The sequence below is a fragment of the Adiantum capillus-veneris genome, chromosome 2, assembly GCF_014529385.1.
Source record: "Adiantum capillus-veneris isolate H3 chromosome 2, ASM1452938v2, whole genome shotgun sequence".
NCBI lineage: Eukaryota > Viridiplantae > Streptophyta > Polypodiopsida > Polypodiales > Pteridaceae > Adiantum > Adiantum capillus-veneris.
The window spans coordinates 147,259,929-147,277,420 of record NC_140932.1 but is presented as its reverse complement, the minus strand read 5'-3'; the positions used below and the strand labels follow the sequence as shown (position 1 = coordinate 147,277,420).

The 17,492-nt window shown below is 45.7% G+C and overlaps 1 protein-coding gene across 2 annotated transcripts in view; it reads left to right on the top strand.

The window, feature by feature from the left end:
* The window catches only part of LOC147463816 (uncharacterized), a 69,371-nt gene that overhangs the window by 38,974 nt on the left and 12,905 nt on the right, over positions 1-17,492 (top strand). For both annotated transcript variants that reach the window (XM_086491326.1, XM_086491336.1), the window contains exons 6-8: positions 6,801-6,880; positions 7,070-7,181; positions 7,267-7,386. In XM_086491326.1, the coding sequence (XP_086347452.1) occupies positions 6,801-6,880; positions 7,070-7,181; positions 7,267-7,386 (312 nt within the window). The remainder of the gene's footprint in view (positions 1-6,800; positions 6,881-7,069; positions 7,182-7,266; positions 7,387-17,492) is intronic.

The window sequence follows — 17,492 nt, the reverse complement described above, 5'->3', positions numbered from 1 at the left end:
TTCTTTGAGGAGAGCAGCAGAGACTAGGCTAACGAGAGCATATGCGGCTTTAGGGAAGATGGAGAGGATGTGTTCATAGGTTTAATTTCAGGAACCTCGAACGAAACTATGGCTTTTCGACACTTTGGTCACATCAGCTATGCATTATGGGTGCAGATAGCAGATTTAGGAGAGTACCAACAGAGGTCATGATTTGTCAGTTAGCGTGCCATATAGAGCCAGAGAGGATGGTTTTGTGACAAGACTCGCCTACATGGACACTCATCTATCCCATGGATTACAATGTGTTATTGGACAAATGCGCACATCATCACATCAATTAGAGATTGAGGCTGGTAGATTTAGAGGAGTACCAACAGAGGCCAGGATTTGTCAGTTATGCCATTTAGAGCCAGAGACAGAGTTACATCACATATGTCACTGCCCAGTCTACTATGAGATACGAGGCCGTTTCCACTGCATATTCAGAGAGGGTTTTGGACCACTCGCCAAAGTTATGAGATATCAAAATTAGAGATGCCTTGGGCTATTTTTATTGGAGCTGCGCAGACATAGGGAGAGTCACAACTTTGTGACGTGGCTGCCCAGTACACACACACACCCTCTTGCAAAGGCCCCCCCCCCCCCGGCTGGCCTGTTGTACAGACATTTGGGTTGATGCAGTGACGTGGCAGGCAGTGTACGGCAGCAACGCAGGGAATCAACAACGTAGGGAAAATCAGCAGGCGGACAGCTACGTGGCAGCGTGTACGGACTGTTATGGCAGTTTTGTCATGCTTTTTGGCTACACAATGTTGGCAGAAAATTTTACGCTGGGGCTTTTTGACCTTGCTTTATTTTACGCAAGAGAGCTTGAGAGAGAGAGAGAGAGATTTCTTTTGCTTTACTTTACAAGCAAGAGAGAGAAAGAGCCTTTGCTTTATTTTTCAAAGCTTTTAACTTCAAGCTTTTGGGCTCTGCTTTTAGCATCCCTTGTAAACTTTTATAAGAGTCTCTGGGCTCTCACTTCTCAGAGCATCTAGACGCAGAGTCTGAGAGTGAGACTCGAAAGCTCGCTTGTACTTTGAGTTGCAGATTAATATAAAAAGAAATACTAAAAGGGGCGCCAGTCTTTGGGGCCAATATCTCTAGGCACGGAACTCTGCCGGGCCAGTGTCGAATCAATTGTGAACTGTGAATTGTTTTGAAGTATTTATTGGTGGTGTCGCGGTAGATTCTCGACTTGGAGTGTTAGGGTTAGGGTTTCCAAAATTAGGGTTTCAGAAGTTAGGGTTTTTGGCAGAAATTAGGGTTAGGGTTCTTGCTCTCGGACAGCCACATCATCACTTTGTGACAGTTTAGGCCCCTCGGCCACATCTGTAAGTTGGCTCCATTCTTTAGGCTGACACGTCAGCAGTTTGTTACATTGCACACAAGAGGTATTAGTATTTACTATTTAAATGAGAATGAGAATCGAGATGATTGATTGTATGAAAAATTGAAAATGATAGTAAGTCTTACCGAGCCTTTATGAAGGGGTTGTGATCGTGATAGAAAAAGCGGGCAACACTTGCATCCACATCCTCCTTCCTTTTTGGATCCCAAGTGGTATGTAGGGTGCGTTGGTGAGATTTGGGAGTGGAGACCGGAGTAGTATTAGGCATTGAAAATGCCGATCGAAATGATGTCCGCCGTCTCCGTCGTTGCCGCATTGCTATCACCACCAACCGATGAAGAAGGTGTAGAAGAGGGAAAACCAAGTTGTTGGGGTTGATTGTGGGACGCTTAGGCCTTGCCGCTTCTTTCTCTTCTTTGTTGGCTTTGATGGCGGCATCCTTGGCTTCAAATTCCTTCAACCGTTGCTCGTTGACGGCCTTGCATATTGCTACTTGTTGTCCCTCTAGCTTAAGGAGGTGAGCGCGGACTTTGGTTGTGCCGGATTGCCGTTCGAAGCCGCATAGTTTGCACTTCCATGCGCGTGTACCACCGGACTTTCCTAACACTCGGGAATACACTTCATCCCACCATGATGCTTCGTCCTTCTTCTTCTTGGCACCCAAGGGATCACGTTCACTTGATGCAGAAGCTTGCGTCATAAGTGATGAGACTCGAGAGAGGAAGGAATCTTGAGAGAGAGAGAGAGAGAGAGAGAGAGAGAGAGAGAGAGAGAGAGAGAGAGGATGATGGCGCGGTGGAGAGTGATGGAGAGGTGGAGTCTTGGCTCTCAAGATGGCGCGATGGAGAGGTGGAGTCTTGACTCTCAAGTTTGAGCCTTGAGGTCCAAGGGAGAGGGAGAGAGGTGATGGATGAGTGAATCATGACTCGAGACTCAAGAGTTGAGAGAGATGGAGAGATAGAGAGGTGGAGCTTGATGGAGAAGTGGAGCGGCAACTTGCAAGCGTCAAGCTTGAGCCTCGAGGCCCAAGGGAGGGAGAGAGAGTGCCTTGCCTTGCGGCCTTGCCTTGGCCCTTGACTCTTGAGAGAGGAAAGTGGAGGGGCTTATGCTTCATTCCCTTGAGGCTTGAGAGCCTTGGCTTATATAGGAGAGGAGAAGACCCCCTCTCTTCCATCTCCCCCCAAAAGCATGCAAGAAGTTCAAAAAATCCCAACCGAAATTTTTTTGAATTCTGTCCAACGGACAGTTTTTTTGAACTGGACGTTCCGTCCTCGTTCCGCCTGTTCCCGCTGCCGTTCCGGTGACCGTTCCGATTTGCCTACGTTCCCGTTCTGACTGCCCGACCCCTTTGGAAACGCATTTCAGGAACGGGAGGGGCCCGTTCCATGTTACTCTGCTTCAGCGATCCTCGTGCTTTAGCCAGATCAACTTAAAAATAAAGCACGATCGACTTAAAAAGTGGATATCATCAGATCCGAATCGCGCCGGGAGATGTCTACAAGACAGCCTTTCGGACGACTTCTGGGTTATTTGAGTTTTTCGTGATGCCTTTTGGCTTAACCAATGCTCCTGCGACATTTAACCGGATGATGGACAGGATTTTTCGAGAGTACAGACTATTTGTTGGCACTTTCTTTGACGACATCATTGTTTTCTCCAAGGATGAGGCAGAACATAGAGATCATCCGCTTCAAGTCTTTCAGGCATTACGAGATCACAACTTGGTGATTAGTGCAAAGAAAAGTGAATTTTTCCTACCAGAGATACACTTTTTGGGACACATTATCTCAACAGCGAGAGTGCAGATGGATCCAACCAAGATAGAGACTGTCCGTGATTGGCCCGATTTGAAGAATGTAAGCTTCTTGGGATTGTGTTCGTACTATAGGCGGTTCATTAGAAAGTTTGCAGAGGTTGCTTCCCCTTTGCATATCTTGACACAGAAAGGAGTCCCTTTCTCATGGGGACCCATAGAGGTGACTGCCTTTCAGACATTGAAAGAGAAATCGACTACGGGACCAATTTTGACTTTGCCGGACTTGCAAAAGTTATTTGAAGTATATTGTGATGCTTGTGGTTGTAGTCTCGGTGCGGTCTTAATGCAAGAAGGCCATGTCATTGCTTACGAGAGCCGATTGTTCTCAAGGCCAGAATTGGCAGCACAGGTGTATGAGAAAGAGCTTTTGGTGGCTATCCATGCTCTTACTCAGTGGCGGAATTACCTGCTCGGAGCGGATTTTACTGTCTTTACAGACCATCAGAGTTTACGCTACTTCTTGTCACAGAAGCAGCTATCGGAAAAGCTGATGCGGTGGGCGAACATCTTGTCACAGTTTCACTTCCAGATTGTCCATGTGCAAGGACTGAAGAATTTGGTGGCAGATGCTTTGTCTCGGAAGCCGTTGGTTCTGGCTATTTCCGCGATACATCATAGGAGCTTCGAGGATGTGGTCGAGCAATATGCCACAAATACGGATTTTGCAGACGTTTTCACACGGATACGGGATGGGGAGACCGTAGCGGGATATTCCATTGGGGATGGCTACTTGATGAGGAAAACCATGTTGTGCGTTACATAGCCTTTTGGGGGAAAAGGTTATGACTGAATGCCACTGTCCGCCTTTTACGGGTCACCGCGGCATTGCTACCACCATGAAAGGGGTAGAGAGATACTTTTTTTGGCCGAGACTCAAGAAGGATGTGGACGAGTTTGTGCGCAGTTGCTTGGTATGCCAGAAGGTCAAGTTTGACAGGCATAAAGCACAGGGATTGTTACAGCCTTTGCCCATACCCACCCGCCCATGGGAAAGTATTGCAATCGGTTTCATTTTTGATCTCCCGAGAACACAGAGTGGTCACGATGGTATCTGGACTATTATTGACAGATTTAGCAAGCAGGCTCGTTTCATTCCAGTAAAGAAAACAGTCAAGCCGGATCACTTAGCGAGACTGATTGTGACCCAGATTTTCAGATTACATGGCATGCGCGAGACGATTGTCTCCGACAGGGACCCCAGATTTACGAGTTTGTTTTGGAAGGCAATTTCGGAGAACATTGGTGCGCGGTTGCAGTTCTCGTCATCCTTCCACCCGTAGACTGACAGGCAATTTGAGATTGCCAATTCAGTGGTTTTAGATTTATTGGAGCCTTATATCTCGGATCAGAAGACTCAATGGGAAAAGTATCTACCTTTGGTGGAATTTGCCTACAACAACACGATATACTCTTCGACGGGGAAGGCGCCATTTGAGATTATTGAAGGTGTTGTGAAGGTTCCACCCTTCCTAAGCACGAAAGATAAGATTTTTGAAGCTAATGAGTACACGCGCGACTTAGACACGGTTTTTGCCAAGGTCCGGCCACGGGCAGCAGCCCCTACTTGCTACACCTTCACGCGGGAGATGGACTCTGTATACATAAATGGGATCTACAGACGCCTGTGCACACAGGAGCCAGGGCGACCTCTGGAGGAGCTTACTACTATACTACATGATGCAGCAATAGAGGCATACCCACTTACCCAGCCTGAGCAGAGATGCCGTTCGGGGAGCATGCCCCAGAAAAATTGGTATGATGAGGAATGCCGAGACACAGAGCTAGACTTCAAAGGGAGGTGCTTTTGGGGAACATCACTCACAGACAGTCAGGTTGACTTCTGACGCCTGGTGCGACGGAAGAAGAGGGCATTTTTGGCTCGCCTAGAGCAAGATCTATACCAGCTATTCTTGAGTCAGGATTCACGGGAGGCATGGCGGCTCTTTCAAGAGCACCCCCCCCCCCCCCCCCCCCCCCCCCCCCCCCCCCCCCCCCCTTCTGCCATCACTTCTATAAAGGCCTGGGGCCAGTACGGCGTACGCATCATCTCTGTACACAGTTCCTGAGCAACCCCCCCGATCCATGCCCACACACATGTGCTTTTTTCACCGCTGAGATGGTAGGAAGGCCATTGAGGACAGGATGAGGACAGGATGAGGACTGGGAGAGCATATGATCATGATGGCTTAGTGGCTGAGCATTTCACGCATGCCAGAGATCTACTAGCAGAGCTTCTAGCAGTTATGTTTGACCGTGCCATGTGTGAGGGCTTGCCTGATACTTGGAGCCTATCTACTATTGTACCTATCTTCAAGTCGGGAGACCCTATGGAGCCTGGGAATTATCGCACTATCATGATTGGACACAGATTGGCACGGTTGTACGCATCTATTCTTGAGCAGCAGCTGAGTAGATGGGCAGAGAGGGATGGGATACACGCAGCCGAGTAGGGAGGGTTCAGGAGAGGTTTTTCTACTCTTGACCATATCTTGACACTCAGAGCCATCATTGAGGAGGGTAGATCACATGGGAGACGGATCTATTGTAGCTTTGTGGATTTCCGCAAAGCAATTGACGTAGTTCCCAGAGCTAGATTGATGCGCAGATGGGAGTACCCACAGAGTTCATTTGGGGGGTCATGGCATTATACAGGTCAGTAGTGGGGCATGTACGCACCTCAGAGGGTCTATCCACATTGGTTCACTCAACTATTGGGGTGAAGCAAGGTTGCCCGCTCTCTCCTACTCTATTTGGTATGTATGTGGATGAAGTTTCTGACTACATTGAGAGAGATGGTGATAGAGGTGCACAGCTGGCAGGGACATGGATTCCACTATTGTTATATGCTGATGATATTATGTTGATCTCCGACTCTCCGGAGGGGATGCAACGTCACTTGGATGCTTTGCATAGGTTTGCCCAGGAAAGTGGTATGTCCGTCAACCTTGGTAAAACCAAGGTCATGTGGTACGAGGATCGGAGATGCCTGGATTTGTTTTTGCTCGAGCTGCGTAGACACAGAGAGAGCTTGATGAGAGGAGAGGCTAGCCAGTCTCAGAGACAAATCGCAGACTTCTTCAGAGCTGCCATTGGACACCCGGAGGAGCTACTACCACAGCAGAGCTCGTTGCCTCACACCAGAGGCACACTGATTGACCAAGCGACCGAGTTGGGGAGATCCAGACGCCCATGACCGCGGAGGACTACACAGCATCGACGGAGGCTACATCAGAGGATTCGGATCACTTTGGCCCGACATGCACGACGCCCGGTTAGACTACTGCCATGGAGGAGATTGATGAGATCCGCCAGCGACCGATGCTGGATCTCTTGTGATCTAGCTATCCCAGCTAGCTGCTTAGTTCACACCTAGCAGTTTAGGATTCCAGAGTATTTTATTTTGTCATTTTGTCATCTTGTTACTCTGACTTTGTATCAGATCCACCACATTGTAACTTTCTGGTCTCATAGGTCACTTTGGCCTTTTGAAGACGTTAATATAACATTTCATTTCTCTCTCTCATACATATTTGGTCTCTCTTTTAAAAATGCATTTTTTGCATGCAAAACAACTTGTCTTCTTAAAGCAAGCTGTTTGAAAAATGCCAGGTGCAGTATTCGGTTGTTGACACACGGCCACAAAAAAAGATGGCAGAGCTTTGTAAAATCTCAGGAGTAAAGCTTATAACGTAAGTCTTTCCCTGTCTGACTTAAATGCCTTTTAGCACTTCGCTCTCTTATCTGAAATTTGACAGTGTATGTAGGGACAGAACTAATGCTTCTTTCTCAATTTCTTTGTCCACTGTCCTTTGAAGGGATTCAATAGGAAACAGAGTAATCTCTTATCACATAAAACTGAATTGCCACAATTTGAGCAGATATGGAACTGTGATGGGTGGTCTGCTTTCTGAGAAATTTCTGGGTAGCAATCCCTCTCTCCCATTTGTGGGGCCAAGCTTAAATACCCCCTCTCTCAACAAATACAAGCAGGTGCAATCTTGACGTTTACCGGTTTCTCTCAAGTTTCTTAATGTCTATGCTCGTGTTCAAAGGCATGGTTTGATCGATATCACAGATGGTTGATCAGTGGGGGGGATGGAACCTTTTTCAAGAGCTCTTGCAAACTCTTAAAAGTATATCGACAAAGCATGGGGTCTCTATCGCTGCAGTGGCAGTGAAGTATGTGCTCAATCAGGTAGAAATAAAGACCCCAAACATCTTGTGTTTTATGTTTTATGTGAAGCATCTCCTTAGTAAACAGTGCAACAAACGTCTGGTTTTGAGAAACCTTTTGGAAAGCATGTGAGATCAAGACTCCACTAATGTTGAAGGCCATGCATTGAAATGGTGTGCAATGCCATGGCTTCCGTAAAGTTGAGCCTATGGTATTTACTTTGCAGATTGATTTTTCTCTGCGAAAAGTCTGAAGTTGAAGGCATCCATATATTGTCTTGCATGGATGGCTTACATGGCATTGCAATACTTGACTTCTAAATTGATTTCGTGATACTGTCTGCTGAACATTTTGCTCCTGTACTCCGTTCTGTCCTGCCTTGTACGTCTCACATTGGTACTCATAGCTCTGTATGCTTCCATTGAGTGGTCGATTAGAGTGACCTGTGAGACTCTCTTTCACACAGTAGTTAGCCTCCAGATGCCCTGGCTCTATGTATTGCAACCTAATAAAACTTCCCCCTCCAGGGTAGAGGACGTCGTGAGCGGAGAGAGTGGATATGGGAGTCGGCCATTATCTGAGTTGTATTGGGATCCGGGGGGTTTTGGCCATCAGCAAGTGATCCTTCTGTTATGATCTCCTTTGAGTGCTTTGTTTCTATTGGCCAACACATTCTACTTAGATAGGTGAGTCAGGTGTATAGGCCTGCATAGTTACCCCTCTTGGTTGGATGGGAGCTCTTTCATGCTTTTGTGACTGTCCTTTTTGTGGGATCTTTGGATCAGCCGCTGATTTTTTATTTCATGTGGATGATAGCTCATGTAGGTCTCCTAGTTGGGACTTGGGCGGGCAACCCCGGCACGATTAGACTTCTGGTCGATTGCCCCTTCAAATGGATGAGGGTAGAGCCCACCTAATTATATTGTTTGGAAAAGGACTCCACTCTATGATGCCGAGTAGGCCTTCACTCTTTTCTTGGTCACTTGGGGTGCAGTCTGCTGGTTGCTTCAGTTCCGGGGATCCCACCCTACTTATGAAAGGGAGGGTGCAGACCTTGTTTTTATGCTGACAGAGCTGAGAGCTTGGATACATGTGTTGCACCTTGGATATGCTACCAGACAGCTTGGAGACCCAAGCAAGTATCAATAGCAACGCACGAATAAAAACTGGAACAAACTTAACACTAGAACTGAAAAAGAGAGAGAGGAGTCAACACAAAGCGGCTGAGTTCCTCTTCTAGATGCATTGGCCCCAAAGTCTGGCGCCCCTTTTGGTACTTTTTTCTTTATTACTAATCACAGAGTACAACTGTCGGAGGGAGCGTCTCTGCAATATGCAACCACTAGAGAGCCCCTCAACGCCTTCCTTTTAAAGGTACAATGGGCCTAACATTGGGTGTCCCCGAAAGCAGGCAACTGCTAAATATAGAATCGTCCAAAACCTCCTTGAAAAGCCCGACCAAAACTGCCGTACAGACTGCCAACGTGACAGTTCCGCAAATTGTGGCACAATTTGCGGAAGGGCATGCCATGTCAGCAATTCAGTAAAAACTGCCACGTCATTAGTTTATATCTGCCCTTCAGTTATCTGCTGCTGGCCATATGCCATGATGCACGTCATCAAATGCCATGTACATTTTTTTATATAGTCATGTTGTTAGCATGTCAGTGCCCCTAGAATCTGTAAGGGAAATTAGTTGACTTCATTCCTTCTAGGCAATCCGTGACAAAGGAGTGGAGTGGCTCTCCTCGTGCAGCACGTACCACACCAGATTCAGCCTGTTGATTCGACGTGCACTTCTGGAATAGTCGGAGCTAGACCAAAAGCCTCAAGGTACAACTCTAGTATCCGAGGAGTATTTGCTAGGTCCTCCTCCTCCATCCACTTTGCATCAAGAGCCAGATAGTTCTTGAACTTGACCAAATATTGGTGGACCAATTTACCTTTCACTTTCCTTTCCTTGTGCGCTAGGACCTGTACTGGAACGAGAATCTCTTTGGTCTCTTCCACTTTTGGTTGCTGCTTTTCGTTCCTTTTCTTCTGGCATCTCATATCAGAAAGGTCTCAAAAGACTCACATGAAAAGCATTGTGAATCCTCCAAGTATTTGACAACTTCAGTCGGAAGGATACATTGTTTCTCTTTTCTTTAATGTGGAAGGGTCCATTGTATCGCATACTGAGCTTTGGGAAAAGCCTATCCTCACCCTTCCTCTTGTGTAGGCGTGCTTTCTTAAACCGAAGTAGCATTCGATCATTCTCCTTCACCTGCAAGTCGTGTCGATGCTTGTCTCCTACCTTCTTATGTCGTGCTTGTGACTTTTCCAAAGCCTCTTTCACCTTGGCAAAAGTAGTCCCTAGATCCCGCGTGTACTGATCAACTTCAAAAAATTTGTCCTTGGTGCCCATAATAGGTGGAGCTTTCCTAACACCCTCGACGATCTCAAATGGTGCCTTCCCTATTGATGTGCAAACAATGTTGTAAGAAAACTCCACCAATGGCAAATACTTCTCCCGCTTAGTTTTATTGTCAGAAATGTAGGACTTCAACAAATCCAAAACCATTGAGTTGGCTATTTCTGACTGCCTGTCAATTTGTGGAATGACGAGAAGAATTTAAGCTGTGTGCAAATATTCTCCCATAGCGCTAGGCATGCCATGTAATCTGAAGATATGCATGACAAACAGTCTAGCCAAGTGGTGGGCCATAAATGTCTTCTTTACTGGTACGAAGTGAGCGGGCTTGCTAAATCTGTTGATTATGGTCCAAATACTATCATGCCCACTCTGAGTCCTCGGAAGATCAAAGATGAAATCCGTTGCTATACTTATACCAAGGTTGATTTGGAATAGGCAAAGGCATTAGGATTCCTATCACTTTGTGCCCGTCAAATTTTACCTTCTGACAAAGTAAGCAAGTGTCCACGTCCTTCTTGAGCTGAGGCCAGTAGAAATATCTTTAAACACCCTTCAAGGTGCCTTATGCCCCTTGCCCATCAAATGGAGGATTGTGGCACTTTGTCAACACCTTTTGCCTCAAACCACACGTCACACATAACATGGTTTTTCACATCAAATAACCTTCCTTCGAAGAACCTCCTACAACTATCTCTGTATCTGCACCCTGTTAAAGATATTTGCAAAATCTGTATCTGTAGTATATTGCTCAAGCATCTTCTCTACAATTGTTACTAAATTAGCTTTATCTAGAAGAAGTATAATTCTAGAAAAATTATTGGAAATAACTAGATCCATTAGTGAGAGAGTTAAGCTGTCCCGGTATCTGGTGTGTCTCTGAGTAGAAAACTATGTCTCTGTCCCTAAAGCTGTCTTCAAAGGCACTGTTTTGGGCATCCCTTGTAACCTTTAAGTAAACGGTTTAGGGCTCACTCTGTAGAGCATCTGGACGCAGAGTCTGAGAGTGAAACCCTAACCGCTCTTTGTACTTTGACACTGATTTAATACATAAAGAAATACCGAAAGGGGTGCCAGTCTTTGGGGCCAATATCTCTAGGCACGGAACTCCGCCGGGCCAGTGCAAATCTATTGTGATCTGTGAATTGTTTTGAAGTGGTTATTTGGTGCTATCGCGATTGATTCTTGACTTGGAGTGTCCAAGTCTATTACAGTGGTATCAGAGCACGGCCGATTTCTCTTCTACGGGAAATCTGATCCCCAATTTTTTTTCCGTGGCACCTATGGCTTCACGCAAGGATCAATCGACTACCTCTGCATCTGGAGATGCGGACAGGGATCACAACGAACATTCCGGCAGAGAGTATGGCCCGCCTCGGCCTACTCAGGCGGAGCGATGAGAGATGGAGCATCGTCAATTGATCGGCAATGCAACAAAGATGATGCTCAATTTTGCGAAGGACCCAAAATTTGCAAAGTATATGAGCGAGACTTCTTTTTAGAAAGTGCATGAGCAGTGGCAAGAAACCACTACACCACCCCCGAAACCCCCTCTCAAGAAACCTTCTGCTCACAAGAAATATTTAGAGAAGGAATTACAAGAGGTGGTTGATGCGGATTGCTCAACTTTTTGACGTGAAAAGGAAAGCCAAAAAGCATGGCAAAAAGTAGAAGAAAGGCACTGACTTCCCGGGTTATTTGGGTCGTCAATCGACATTTGACAAAGCAAAGAAACAGAAGAAGCGTGTTCACTTTGAAGGAGTACCCAGTTCTTCTTCTTCTTCTTCTTGTGACTGTTCTTCTAGCTCTTCAGATTCGAGCGAAGAAGACAAGAAAGGCAAAAAACGAAGCAAGAAACAACGCTTCGGAAAGGGCAAGAAAAAGGCAAGGAAGTCTAAATCTCGCCCAGAGACTGACAGTTCTACTGAGGACTCGTCTACAGACAGCTCAGATCTCGATGACGGAAACTTTTATGCGAACAAACTTTTATAAAGCCAACCAGTATGACTTTCTGGAAGATAAAAGCAAGAAGGTCCGAGAGTTTAAGGCAGGTGGACACTCGATCAAATTTGATACTTTTTCAGGATACTCAGATGCTTCGAAGGCTTCGTCTTTTATACAGCAGTTTGACATTGCTTTCGTGGGAGGACGCTACTCAGAGCACTCCAAGATTCGGAGAGCTGCCTCTTACTTTAAGGGAAATGCTCGCACTTGGTTGTCCACGCTTCTTTTTAACAAGACCGTGCCAGTTAAATGGCTAAAATTTAAGAAGCTTTTTATTTCTTCTTGGTTGACGCAAGAGTATGAACGAGATATACGAGCTGCTTGGAACCATCTTCGGATGACCAAGAAAGATACAATCAATGCTTACTGTGAAAGATTCTGGAGCTCTTTTCTACCCGCCTCTTCATTCTAGAAGATCTCGTTCAGAGAACAGATTGAGCGGTTTACCTTGGTCTACCTACAGAGGTCCGAGATCACTGCTTGGAACAGAAGTCAACTTCCATGTCAAGAGTTGATGAGTCATGCGAAGCGGGACTTTGCCATTCACTCTGGCAGTTTGACCTACCCCACAGATGAGGCCATGACACAACGAGCCGAATAGATTTCTGGGAATGAAAGTAGAAAGAAAAACAGCAACCCAGAGAAAAAGGATGCACGACCCAAGCTTACTCCTGAGGAAAGAGCTCGCTTCATCAGAGAGGGGAAGTGCTTTGGATGCGGGGAACATGGACATATCTCCGCGAGGTGCCCTAAAAAGGCACCGAAAGAACAGAATGATATGGACGACGACAAGCGTGAGAGTTCGAGAGCAGCTGAGGAACGTGGCAGAAAAGGCAGATAGAAAAGCAGAACTGGTACCACATGGCGTGGGACCTGCACCGAATCAAATGAATGAAAGTACAAACTTTGCCGCTTTTTGGGGCAAAGTGAAGGATCAGGAAGCTCTCTTGAAGGAGCCAAGGCCAACTTCTTTTCACTTGGAATTGGCAGCTCGATTTGGAATTACGCCCGACAGACTGACGCCACAAGCGGAGGTAGTTCGACTGGCACCCGGACGGGATGTTGCCATTACAAAGAGCATTGGAAAACTTCGTTTGCAATGACAGGGGTGTTCAGGGCATGCGAGTGACGTTCTACTCGGAATCCCTTGGTACCACAAGAACTACGTCGTGGTTGACTACCGGGCCAAGAAAGCGACTTTGACAATGAAGGGCTCAGAGATTGTACTTGATGAACTTCAGTTTCTTTACTCATTCTTTTGGGAGAGAACTGAACGATGGATAAAAGGTTGAATATGTTTTGACTTGAACAAAAGAATGCCAAGATTTTTTTTTTCTCCACACTCATGCCGATTGCTTTTTAGAGGGCCTGAAGATCAGACCATTGATCTGATACCTGGAAGCACGCCACCGAACCGGCCACCTTACCGTGTGAGCCGAGTACAGAATGAAAAGATTATGAACCAAGTGAAAGACCTCTTGGAAAAAGGGTCTTGTCCAGTCTAGTACTTCACTGTATTGCTCTCCACTGTTGTTGGTTTTGAAGAAAGACGGATCTTGGAGAATGTGCATCGATTATAGAGCTCTCAACAAAATCACCTTCAAGAACAGATTTCCGATTCCTAGGATCGATGATATACTTGACAGGTTACAGGGATCCTAGTGCTTTAGCAAGATTGACCTGAAGAGTGGATATCATCAGATTTGAATCACGCCGAGAGACGTCTACAAGACAACCTTTCGGACTACTTTTGGGTTATTTGAGTTTTTGGTGATGCCTTTTGGCTTAACCAATGCTCCTGCGACATTTAACCGGATGATGGACAAGATTTTTCGAGAGTACAGGCTATTTGTTGGCACTTTCTTTGACGACGTCATTGTTTTCTCCAAGAATGAGGCAGAACACACAGATCATCTGCTTCAGGTCTTTCAGGCATTACGAGATCACAAGTTAGTGATTAATGCAAAGAAAAGTGAATTTTTCCTACCAGAGATACACTTTTTGGGACACATCGTCTCAACAGCAGGAGTGCAAATGGATCCGGCCAAGATAGACACTATCCGTGATTGGCCCGATCTGAAGAATGTCCATGAAGTTGGAAGCTTCTTGGGACTGTGTTTGTACTGCAGGCGGTTCATTCGAAAGTTTGTAGAGGTTGCTTCCCTTTTGCATATCTTGACACAGAAAGGAGTCCCTTTCTCGTGGGGATCCACAGAGGTGACTCCCTTTCAGACATTGAAAGAGAAATTGACTACGGGACCAGTTTTGACTTTGCCGGACTTGCAGAAGTCATTCGAAGTATATTGTGATGCTTGTGGTCGTAGTCTGGGTGAAGGCCATGTCATTGCTTACGAGAGCCGATTGTTCTCTAGGCCGGAGATGACAGCACAGATTTATGAGAGAGAGCTTTTGGCAGTTATCCATGCTCTTACTCAGTGGCGGCATTACCTACTCGGAGCGGATTTTACTGTCTTTACAGACCATCAGAGTTTGCTCTACTTCTTGTCTCAGAAGCAGCTTTCGGAAAAGGAGATGCAGTGGGCGAACATCTTGTCACAGTTTCACTTTCAGATTGTCCATGTGTAGGGACAGAAGAATGTGGTGGCAGATGCTTTGTCTTGAAAGCCGTTGGTTCTGGCTATTTCCGCGATACATCGTAGGAGCTCCGAGGATATGGTCGACCAGTATGCCACAGATACAGATTTTGCTGATATTTTCACACGGATACGGGATGGGGAGACAGTAGCAAGATACTCCATTCGGGAAGGCTACTTGATGAGAAAAACCATGTTGTGCGTTACATAGCCATTGAGGGAAAAGGTTATGACTGAATGCCACTGTCCACCTTTTACGGGTCACTGCGGCATTGCTACCACCATGAAGGGGGTAGAGAGATATTTCTTTTGGCCGAGACTCAAAAAGGATGTGGAAGAGTTTGTGCGCAGTTGCTTAGTATGCCAAAAGGTCAAGTTTGATAGGCATAAGGCACAGGGATTGTTACAGCCTTTACCCATATCCACCCGCCCCTGGGAAAGTATTGCAATGGATTTCATTTTTGATCTCCCGAGAACACAGAGTGGTCACGATGGTATCAGGATTGTTATTGACAGATTTAGCAAACAGGCTCATTTCATTCCAGTGAAGAAAACAGTCAAGCTAGATCACTTAGCGAGACTGTTTGTGGCCCAGATCTTCAAATTACATGGCATGCCTGAGATGATTTTCTTTGACAGAGACCCCAGATTTACGAGTTTGTTTTGGAAGGCAATTTGGGAGAACATTGACACGCGGTTGCAGTTCTCGTCATCGTTCCACTTGCAGACTGACGGGCAATCTGAGATTGCCAATTCAGTGATTTTAGATTTATTGAAGTCTTATATCTCAGATCAGAAGACTCAATGGAAGAAGTACTTAACTTTGGTGGAATTTGCCTACAATAACACGAGACACTCTCCGACGGGGAAGGCGCCATTTGAGATTGTTGAAGGTGCTGCGAAGGTTCCACCCTTCCTAAGCACGAAAGATAAGATCTTTGAAGCAGATGAATATACGCGAGATTTGGATACAGCTTTTGCCAAGGTTCGCGAGACTTTGCAGAAGTCTCAAGAACGACAGAAAAATGTAGCGGATCGCCATCGTCGCGACTTGAAATTGAAGGAGGATGATTGGGTGCTCTTACATTTTGAGAAGGCAAGCCTTAGAAAGAAAAAGGGAAAGGAGACAAAGCTTAGTATGCGATACTACGGACCTTTCCAGATCACTGAAAAGATAAATGATGTCTCCTTCCGATTGAAACTGCCAGATACTTGGAGGATTCACAATGCATTCCATGTGAGTCTCTTGAAACCTTTAAAGGGTGATGTGTCTGATGATGGGGAGCCTGATGAGCAACCCGAAGTGGAAGAAAACGAGGAGATCCTTGTTCTTGAACAGATTTTGGCACATAAGGATACAAAGAATAAAGGTAAAGTCCGAAGGCGGTTCTTGGTTAAAGTTCAAGAACTATCTTGCATTGGATGCGAAGTGGATGGAGGAGGAGGACCTAGCAGATACTTCTCAGATTGTGAAACTTTACCTCGATGCTTTTGGTTTAGCATAGTCTACTCCAAACGGAACCCAGAATTCAACTTGGCCGGAGATATGGTGCAGTGGGATGCACAAGAGCGGAGTGACTCCCCTGCTCCTTTGTCAACAGATGCCTTGATTTTGATACTAAAGTCACTGATGTCTCTTTGAGCTTCAGGGATACTGAGAGCTGACAATATTCTGCTGGATAACTTTATGAAATGGAATTCTTGATTATGATACTGATTTGTTCTTGACTTCTTTTTAAGTGCAAGAACTGATAGACAAAATGACATCAGCATTTTGGTCTGATTGATCTCGAATAGACATGGTTGCAATAGGAGTTAGTCAATCGGGCATCGATGAGGTCTCGATTGGATCTAGATTGATTGCTAGCTACATTGCCGATAAATCATGCTCTAAGATCCGAATGAATGTTGAATGTCATGTGATGTCCTATGATGTCTAGTGATGTCGTGTGATGTGACTGTCGATTTGGTACATGTGCTAGATGTGTATTCCTAGTACGTAGGTACTAACAATCAGTGTCTGCTAAGACGGTTTATGGCTTCTGTCGGTTTTGCAGCTGTAATGGTGGTCGATTACAATGCTTTCAAGAGGGGGGTATGTCACAAAGTGATGACGTGGCTATCAACAGCAGAAACCCTAATTTCTGCCAGAAACCCTAAAATTCCTGCAAACCCTAATTTCTGCCAGAAACCCTAATCTGCAGAATCCCTAATTTCTGGAAAACCTAACCCTAATTTTCTGGCTGAAACCCTAAAGCGGCTGAAATGCCACATGGCCAGCGTACGGATTTCTGGAAATTGCGTCGGCTTTTACGGGCTGAAATCCCAGCTTTTGGGCGACGCAATCTGAGAAAGAGAGAGAGAGTTTATTGCTTTATTTTCTTTTACTCTGAGAGAGAGAGAGAGAGAGAGAGAGAGAGAGAGAGAGAGAGAGAGAGAGAGAGAGAGAGAGAATTTTCACTCCTTTTGTTTTGAAAGCTTTTGGGGCTCTGTTTTTGGGCATCCCTTGTAACCTTTAAGTAAACGGTTTAGGGCTCACTCTGCAGAGCATCTGAACGTAGAGTCTGAGAGTGAAACCCTAACCGCTCTTTGTACTTTGACATTGATTTAATACATAAAGAAATACCGAAAGGGGCGCCAGTTTATGGGGCCAATATCTCTAGGCACGGAACTCCGTCGGGCGAGTGCAAATCTATTGTGATCTATGAATTGTTTTGAAGTGGTTATTTGGTGTTGTCGCGATTGATTCTTTACTTAAGTGTCCAAGTCTGTTACAGTCGTACCCGATTTCCGACTTGGGGTGCCCAAGTCTGTAATAGTGGTATCAAAGCTCAGCCGATTTCTCTTCTATCGGAAATCCGATCCTTTTACCGCGACACACATGGATTCAAACGACGAATCTCGTAAGAATTAGACGAACCCACTCGACAACTCCGGATCGGGTGAAAGAACGGAAAATTCAAATGGACAATCGGAACAAGAGTACGGGCCTCCATAGCCTACAAAGTATGAACGAATGGAGATACAGCGTCAACAGCAGGTTGATGCGTGTGCCAAGCAGATGCTACAATATTCAAAGAATCCCTAGTACGCGAAATTTTTGATCCGGCATCCGA